Raw genomic sequence first — 9,587 nt, 5'->3', positions numbered from 1 at the left:
AGAGTCTCAAGTGCTTTCTGTGAACATAGTCTGTGTTCAACAGTATTTTTCTTTTCCTTGCAATCAGAAGATAGTTTCCTTGAAAGATAAACATGAAGGTGATAACTTTTATGGTATCATGTTAACACGCACCACTTTGGACTGGAAAGTGGGGCGAGTATCTCTAATGTTTTTTCATTGCAAATAGCTGTTTGGGGAAAAGAAAACACGGCTCTGCAGCGGACTGACAACAGCCAAGAAGTGTCGTATTAAAAACTGACAGTGATGACATAAGGGCTAAATATAGACCAGACATTCTCCCCTCAAGGAACTAATGCTATAATTTAGCAATGATTATCTATTTAAAACGACCCCTCTGAAAAAAATGGAGCTGTTAAGCTTTTCAGAACTTACGCAGACAGCTTTCCAAACCAATTTGCTGTTTGAATATGAATGCAGAAAAAAACTTCTGCTAGGAATTCAGGCTGCATGAGGATTCAGTCCAGTGTTTTTCAGGGCTGTTGACAAGTTTTGCTGACTTTGATAGGCAGTGGATGGGACTGGGCTTGTAGTTCCCTTTTGTGGAGCCGACGTTCATGGAAAAGCTTCCGAGAGGCGAAGACCGAGTTTTGTTCATGTTGATTTGAGGTGTCTTACTGACATCAGTTTTTAACACGTTAGAACTAAAGTAGGTTTAAAACCTAATTGGTCGTTCTTACGTGCACTGAGAAGTGGGTTAGATTCAGTATTCAGTACACCTATTTTTAAACAAAACACATTCAAAAGGAGTTCTTCTGCTTTGCTGCTTTCAAAGTATTTCTTTCATCTTTTTCTGTGCTTGCACAAAACTTTCTCGAGGACCATGACAAGCTCACGAGTTGATCTGTGCTGCCAAAGGGTGGAATTGTCTTGAAGGCATCGAGGCATCAAAACACAGTATTACATACCTCTTACCACAGAAATGAAGGTGAAGGAATAGATGCTGCATAAACAAGTCACAGGGGCTTCTCGTGCAATGTCTACCACGTCTTGCCGTGAGAACGTAGTTTGTGAAAATTATATTGGACTAAAACTTTACATGGGAAATTACATTCATTTTTAAACCAAACAAGCTGGTGATTTTTATCCACTGCTCCTGTCCAAATCGCCTCAACAGCAGCAGTCCACGTTACAGATTTGCCATACAAAATTATCAGTTTTTTAAACAATGTTTTTGAAGGATAGAAGTCCACCAAAATTTGAAACCACTACTTTTCGTTTTTTGAACTATTTTGTTGCTTGAAAGGCTAATCTGTGTTAAAAAAAAAAAAATTAAAAAAAATTATTGGTTCAAAGAATTACTCCCAAGTGGGGGCTTTGGTTGCCAAGCTTTAGGCTGGAGCCAATTTTTATGCCTGAATTAGCAACCCCTGAAAAACAGGGGTTTTATAATGGAAACACTGATGTAATCTTTCCTAGAGTGGCACAAATGGTGCTAGTATGAGTGATTTATGGCACTTAAACATCTTAAAATCGGTACAATTTCTGTAAAATAATTGGAAAACATCCTCCTGGTGATTTAACACACTCTGCAGATCACCAAAACATTTTTGGTCGTGGTTTCCACACTGCAAAGCTGTTGTGCAGCAGTCAAGCTCACAAACACCTCTAAATATTATGAATCGGAATTTCCTAAAAGTTAAATAAATTAAAAAAAAAACAAAACCAAAAAACAACCTTTTTGCAGGCAGCAGATTTTCCTGCAAAGCAGAGCTGGGGTTTAAGTTACTGAGAAGTCTATATGTGAAAACCAGTTTATAGCTGCAGAATCTTCTACATGCAGTTAGTACAGCACGTAGAGCGTATCTGGTTTCTTGGTGCATGTTGAAAAAGAACTGGTAGGAAAACTGAGGAAACGTTTCGGAAGCCCGAAGAAGTTACAACCAGGTAATGCTCATAAACCCAAATGCTGGAAAGGAAATGCAACGGTTCTTCCGTGTTGTATCAGTCTGCTGGGTGCAGTTGGTTTCATATGACTGGATCTGAACACTTACTGATTTTTGTTTAAACCTCATAAAAATGCTCTTTGTGAAAGGCTGGCTCTGAGAAGGGGTGTTTGCTGCTGGCAGATTGCAGCACCTGGCAGGCAGGTTGTGTTTCAGTCTGACCAGAAGGCTTTACCAATATTGATGGGATATCTAAAGCCATGACATAGCATGATGCAAGTGAGGATCTTCCTTGGCTGACTTTCCCGGTGTAGGACGTCGCCTGGCAGGGAACAGTACCGCACTCCGCGGTTGGTTAGGCCTTAGAGAAGCGTTTGACGTACTGAGCAGAGTAAATCTTCACTTGCAGTGAAGATTGGTGTCTCGCCCTTCACTGTGTGTTGGTGCTGCTGCTTGATATCCCCAGGAGGACCTCAAAATCCTGAGAAGATTCAGCAAAGCACTTGTTTCACTTGGCAAAGAGTAAGCACGTGAACATTTGGATTTGATGTTCGTTTCAGCAAAGCCTTTACGTTGACAACATTTTATATTCTGTTACAGATGGGTTCCTCATTTTGTGGTATCTCTGGTGTTTCTGCTACTCTGTCCACGTGCAGGTGTAGCAGCTGATCCGTAGTATCTCAGCTGCTGTGCGCTTGTGAGCTTTGAAGGCAAGTACTGACACGCAAGAAAATACAGAAGGAAAACTTAGTTAGGGAGAGACCGCTGGCTGAAAGAGGTCTTCCTCTGCTGCCCCCTCTGCAGCCGGGCACTTGTCCTCCCAGCGTGTCTCCAGCTCTCTGCCGAGCCAGCTTGCTTCTGCCCCGGCTGTGACGGAGCAGCTGAGGCGATGCTGAAGGGGACTAGAAATCAGGGAGGGAAGAGGTCCTTGGTACGGGGTGTGAAGGGTGAAAACACATAGTTGTGTTCCATTTCATAATGCAGGCTAGATGTGCAGATTTAGTTACGCTCAGTAAATTAATGAATCTTTGTGACCGTTTCCAACAGGCAATGGCCAACCCTAATTAAGGAGAACACTTGTAGAATTAGGGCCATTAAACCTAATGAACAGTAGTATTATTCATTAAACCTGATGAGTAGTTCATGTTCATCGCTTGAGAAGGCCAGTTCAGTCACAGGTCTGACTGTTAACTCAGTAGCTGGAATTTTGGAGGACAGGTTTTGGAAGTTCTCGTGCAAGTAGAAGAGCAGAAAAGGCTTTCAGTGCTAAAATGGCATCTGGTAAAGACTTCTTAAAACTTTTCTGTGATGTAAAACACACAGTTAACAAGAATGATTAGAAGAACTTGGAAATAACGAAGTATCATCCTCCAGTGACGCTATAAATACTAGCCCCATAAATCGAGTGGCATTTTTCCATTTGAAGTTTCTGACGCTTACATAACTTCCTCCTGGCTGCATTTAAAAAAATACTAAGAAATAAAATTAACTTTTTAGTGGAACTATCTCCTTTAACTGCAGCACTAATTCTTTGTGGGTAACTAACCATATTTCATGATTCGTGTCTCAGCGTGTGCTTTGGTTACGTGATCTGTCGGTAGTCGTGAAAACAGCTAACAACAGGGTGCCTGACGGTCTGGGGGCAAAGTGGCTCTGCTGCAGCGTCACCTGCGGTGTCTGGATGTCTTTTCTCATTTAGAACTCACTGTTTCTTAGATTTATACCTTCCAAATGTCATAAATTATCCGAGTGCTTTCTGGTCCTCTACGTGCAGTCAGATAATCGAGAATATTGACAATTTAAACAAAACCGTATTGATTAAATATACTTGTGGGGCTAAACCACCCAAGCAGTTTTAAATCTATTTGAAACTTTCCCTTCTTGTGTCCAGCACCCAATGACACAAATACTGTTTGAGATATAACCTGCATCAGTAGTCGAGAGCTGAGGATCCGTATCTCTGAGAACACGAACTGTCAACCTCTGCATTATACCGATGATGCTTTTGCATTTCAGAGCGTGACTAAAACATAAATGTCTGCATAAAGCTGGCTACTCTCACAGACGTACGTTTTACCTAACGAAGTGCGTGCTAATGCAAAGTTGTTTTGTTTTCAGAGTGCTTATGTTGCATTACCATAATTTGTGTGTGCACTGTGACAAGATGTAATGGTGTATCATGTTGCTTTCGTGTAATGACTCCAGGACTCCCAGCTCTGGAGCCGTGGTGCTGGCAACGATTACATCAACCAGAAATGACTGTGACTAAAACCCTTGCAAAGCTTTAGAACTTGTGCATATTGTACGAAGCTTTTGGGGATGTTTAAGTAACTTCTTAAAACTTTCCTGAAGACTTCCCTTGGTAATAGTTTTACTCTTTTCGAGGTCTTTTTGGCATTCCTTGAAATTTGCTTTGTCTTAAGCCACATAAGGGCTGCGCTATAGATTTGTGCAGGTGTGTATGTTAAGTGAACATGATGTGCTTATTTGTTACATTTATGCTGCTTTTCTTTCTTTATCTGGGTAAAATGGATGAAATTATAGATTAAATCAAAACATCAGCGATTTAGCCATGACTGGTCTCTACAGGTCCTGTAAGACTGCAAGGAGTGCTCTTACAACTAAGGTGGTTGCAGAGATTTCTGAGTACCCTCTAAATCTCAAACCCGTAAAACCCAAAGTCGCTAAAGCAGCTAAATGTTGCTGTGTTGTGACTCTCCTAAGGCAGCCTTTGTCTGAGTTTGTGCCAAGAACAGAAAGTTCACCAATCGCTCAGGCCCCAGCATTGGAGGAGACGAGGCTAGTATATCTCCTAAGAATGACCTCAATGCAGGAAAAAAAAAAATCTCGTCTTTCCAGTCCCCATTTCTGTTACCTTTTCTTTAGGTTTTACCTTTTGAATAGATAAACATAGCTCTGGAACTACTGCGACACCTTGTTTAGTTCTCGTATGGAGCCAGGAAAATGCCCGATGGGCTTTAACATTTGCACAGATCGTTCCTGTTCGTACCTTGTGCAGCTCTAAGTGTCATTGACACACTGGGTGAGGGAGATACTCTAAAGATTGCAGTGAGGTAGTTTAACGTTCTGAAGATCAGAATATGGACCTTAAGGGACACCTCTTTCCCCCCCACTCCACCCTGTAGCCATATCCCAGTCTTACTTACCCGACTGCATCGGGTTTTTTCTGACCTTGAAATAACTCTTGAAGTTGCTGGGTTAGTTTTTTAATAAGGAAACATTTACCTTTGTTCATAGCAATGACATTTAAAAATAGAAATGATCAATAATAATGCAGCACGGTTCAGTCAGATTTGTGCTTTGTATTGATTTTTTTTTTATTCTAAGTGCCTTCAGGCTCTGTTCATTTGAGTGAAAATGATACATTACACATAGAACAAGAATCAACAGTGTTTCTTTAAATCTACATTTGAAATCATGAAGAAATTGCTTTTATTTAGAAATGTTTTAAACATAGGTTTTACCAAAGCCTAACTGAAAAAGGTGAGAATTTCCAAAATAGAAATATATTGCTCCTGCTAGAGATTATTTCTTTTGTGCATATGTGTGGGCTGCACCTTGTTACAGTGCTCTCTTCTGCCTATAATATAACTTGCAATTCTGAAATATTCCTCAGCAAAGGCCAGATTTCTGGAACGTTAATAATTCTGCTGAGGCTGGCGGAACTTCATACGTACTTAGCTCGGGTGCCTGTTTAAGCATCATCCTCAAGTGGAGCAGTAACCACATCAGTAAGTTATTTAAACAACTGCAAATGATAACGCAGGGCCCAAACCAACCACCCTTGCCTAGCTGAGGAATCTTTTTTGATACGAGGTAAACGCTTTCAGTGGGATTTCCGGAGGGTGGGAGAGGCAGAGGAAGGAGAGGGGGGTGAAATAACTGTCATAGATGGCAGTAGAGGGCTTGGGCACCTGCCTTGTGTCCTCTTTCGGGCTGGTTTTCTTGCCAGCAGCCTGCACGTAGCGCCGTGCGTTCTGACTGCATTATCCGCACGGTTTTGCACGTACCGGGAGGGGTTTTAATACATCGGTGGCTGTTCCTTGTGGTTGCACTTCTTAGCAGCAAAACCCACCCTGTTATCGACTGAAGTGAATACGCTTCTGTGAAATCCTAACGGTAAGAAAATGTTGCTGGAGGTACTGGAGCCGAATTTCCATTTGCCGTGAAATACAGCCGAGCGCGTGCATGTCAGCAAACTTGTTTATGGGGCCGGCAGTAAAGCATACATTATTTAGAAGGTTGAGTCATGAGGCTGGTGGGGTTTGTCGTGTTACATCTGGCATGTCAGTCAAAGCTGGGGCAGCTGCTGCCTGTCACTAGTGCTCTGGTGGGGCATCATCCATCCATCAACGCTGGCAGCCCGCGGCCCCGAGGAGTCGTGCAAGATCGCTTCGCCCGGCCCTCCGCGCGTTTTCATTGCAACTGCTTTTAGTGCTCTTCTGAGACCAACAGGAGGTGGTTTCGTAGAAGTTCTGATATTATTCATATGTCAGCTCTTAATAGGCAAAATATTTGAGTAGTCGTAGTGTTTTGTGTTTAGTTTACAGAAAATAAAAATTTGTATTCAATATTATAAACAATTTTGATAAACTGTTTTGATATTTACTTTTCTTCAAACCACCTCAAAACTACTTTGAAAAGTGATGTCAAACTGGAAATGCAGTCGAGCAAAACAAAATTCGGCAAATCCCAAGAACAGCATCAGCCACTGATCTTTATTATTTATTTTTAGAGTATTTCTTTCTGGATGCCAGTGGAAATTTGTCTCAATCTGCGATGTATGTGTGTGACGATAGGGAAGGAAAAGAGTGTTTGTGTTGTATAATTCCTTTGTCTTGATAATCTCCTAGTTTCTGAAAAACTAGTTGTTCCCAACCATGGAGTTCACAACAAGAGAAGTATTTTATGTGAAGTTTTTCTTAAATTGGGTTAAAGATCCTGTATAGTAATTTAATATAGTAAATGTTCGTTGTTTTCCTGAATTGCCGTTCTTTTTCATTTGAATGAGAGTGTCAATAAAAAATGACAGCGTTATAGAACCCTCATTTGTTCCTGGGGAACATTCATGGTGAAAGACATCTTTCAGTCATCATCAGATTGGGGTGTAGCGTGAGATGAAATCATTGGAATGAGAAGTGATTTACACTGAAATTTTGCTGCCGGCTTTGTAATCTATTCCAGGAGACGCGGGTGGACAGGTGGACCCGAAGTTTCCATGATCAGAAGTTTTGTTCACGCATCAATGCGGAAGTAATAACAACCCCTAAATACAGCAAAGCTTCAGTTCCCACTAACGGGTGTTTCAAATCTCTCTCTGTACCTGTGTTTGAACTCCCCAGGTTTTTATCTCTCATTGGAGGAAACGCAAATGACATAGGAAAATCTGATATGCAGCAAAAAATAAATGCAGTCCTTCAAAAGGAAGGACTGGAAGGCACAGCCAAGAGGCTAAACACGACGGTGCACACCCTGCAGCTGATCATCGATGGTCTCACTCAGCCGGAAGGCTTTGACATCCGAACAGGTAAACCTTTGTTCTGAGGGCTGTAATCTCAGTTTGATTGTTCTATGTACCAGTTTTAAACTAGCACGTTTTCTTCTTCTCGAGTTCACAGACACGGAGCTCCGTTTCTGTTCTCAGGCGAGGTAAAGGCGCTATCGTAGTCAGGTGTTTGTCCGAGCTCGGTGGGTAAGGAGTGTGAATCCTGTCTTAAACCGTGGCATGCCGAGCCGTAGGAAAGGGGCTCGTATGGCTGTTAGCAAATGAAATAGTTTCAATATGTTGACTCTGTGCTGATTAACTCTGCGTTGGCCCTCCATCGTGGAGGGGGACGCAGAGTCGGACAGAAACAGTGGAGTAGCGTGTTCTTCCGTTGCGCTGGTTCCTGGGGACGAGCGTAACTGGAGCACCTGGCTCGTGACCTGCCTCGGTTAAAACTTTGCAGCAGTGCTGAGCAGTTTGAGGTGGAGGGGGAGAAAGTTGAAGGAAGCAGTGAAGTAAACCATCTGGAGATGCTGTCGTTTAATAAAGCTTACAGCAAGATTCTCTAAGGACATCAAGAGAGAAAGGTGTAGGCAGAAAAGATGAGGGCTTGAATAACGTGTAAGAAACATATACTTAAAAATAGCTTTTCCCCTTTTTGGGGTTCATTAGTGGTTTCATTGCAGGTTTTATAAATGTTTCCCACTGGTGATCTTGAAAATGTGTATATTCTATGTCTCCATTTGTTCTGGTGGTCTCACATCTAAATTACAGTGGTATTTGGGACCTCAGAGCGGCCTTGGGGTGACTTCTTAATTAGGAACAACCAGCTGGAAACTAGACTTAGAAAATGTTGGAAGCTTTTTTCCCAGTGTCTTATTTTTGATTCTTGTTTCCTGCCACAGATTTTGATAAACCTGACTTCAAGAGAAGCATAGTCTGCTTTGAAGACTTAAGAGTCGGTGCCGTTCTGACTGGAAAAGTTGAAAATGCAACACCATTTGGAGTTTTTGTTGATATTGGTGTGGGAAAAGCAGGTTTGATCCCAGTACGAAACATAACAGAAGCAAAACTTTCTAAAGTGAAGAGGAGAAAAAGCCTGGGGTTAGGTCCTGGCGAAAGAGTGGAAGTTAAAGTGCTTAATGTCGATATTCCTCGTCTGAGGATAACGTTGGATCTTATTCGCGTTTTATGAGAAGGTTCTTTATGATTGAGCCTTCATTTTAAAGGTCAAGTAATGTCAGCAAGGTTCTGGAGATTCAGGTGTTTAATGAGCGTTGAAAATGAACAAATTGTGAAACCTTCAGCCTTGCTGCTTTTTTTTTTAATCTAACAGTTTTTCCACATTTCTTGAATCCTTTCTGTTAATAATTGCTGGGGCGGTTTGTTGGATTACTTCCAAGCAAGGCTGTTATTTTGCCTGCAGAGCAAACGGGATTCCGGTGGCATCTGTCAGGCAGATCTCTTACCTGCCCTGTCTGCGCAAGGTTTGCGGTCTCACTCTGCAGTCAGTCCTGCACGAGCAGGCACAGCTACCGCTCCCCATCGAAACCCAGCCGTTCGGTTCGCTGCTCGCTGGCTGAGAGTCTAGAAGAGAGAACTTAGTTGTAGAAAAAAGTGATCCTTTTACGTTAGTCGGTGATGACATCACTGCTAAAGTAGGCTGAAAAAAGAGCGACTGCTGATACTATCGATGGTTCAGAAATACTCAGCTTTAATTTATTTGAGCGACGTGATTAGGAGGCCTGTTTACCTGTCATCGTATTGCGTGTTCGCTTATCATGGATTAACATGTTGGATGTACGTTGGGGTTTAAGGAACTTTGTTCAAAAGTGTCAAAAGACATTTATGTTGTTTTGTTTGTGCAAAATAAAAACGTTTCTGGCCATCTTTTCTCAGTATACTGGTTCTACAAGTGATTTAACAGCCCTTGGACAGTTTCTGTCTGGGATGTGCTCCGTCAGTAACACTTCAGCTTGAGGATGTGCTTGTCTGACCTTCTGCATGGTGTGTGCTTTCCTGAGCTTTCATACACGCAGCCCATGGCCTGATGGTGTTCCCGATTCAGTTAAATACTTCTAGTCTGTCTTGGACTCCTTTAGCTTGACAATTTTTCTATCTTCGGTATAATGTATTTTTCTGCCTGCTTTGAGCGGAGAACAGTTTTGCAACACTTG

At 42.0% G+C, this 9,587-nt stretch overlaps 1 protein-coding gene across 1 annotated transcript in view; it reads left to right on the top strand.

Annotated features, from left to right (window-relative positions):
• SRBD1 (S1 RNA binding domain 1) overlaps positions 1-8,610 on the top strand; it is a 95,864-nt gene extending 87,254 nt beyond the window's left edge. Inside the window, exons 19-20 of the mRNA XM_010136753.1 lie at positions 7,268-7,452; positions 8,316-8,610. Coding sequence (XP_010135055.1) covers positions 7,268-7,452; positions 8,316-8,605 — 475 coding nt within the window. The 3' untranslated portion in view covers positions 8,606-8,610. The remainder of the gene's footprint in view (positions 1-7,267; positions 7,453-8,315) is intronic.
• Positions 8,611-9,587: the final 977 nt, after the last annotated feature.

The sequence above is a fragment of the Buceros rhinoceros genome, unplaced genomic scaffold, assembly GCF_000710305.1.
Source record: "Buceros rhinoceros silvestris isolate BGI_N320 unplaced genomic scaffold, ASM71030v1 scaffold6990, whole genome shotgun sequence".
NCBI lineage: Eukaryota > Metazoa > Chordata > Aves > Bucerotiformes > Bucerotidae > Buceros > Buceros rhinoceros.
This window is presented reverse-complemented; position numbering and strand designations above follow the sequence as displayed.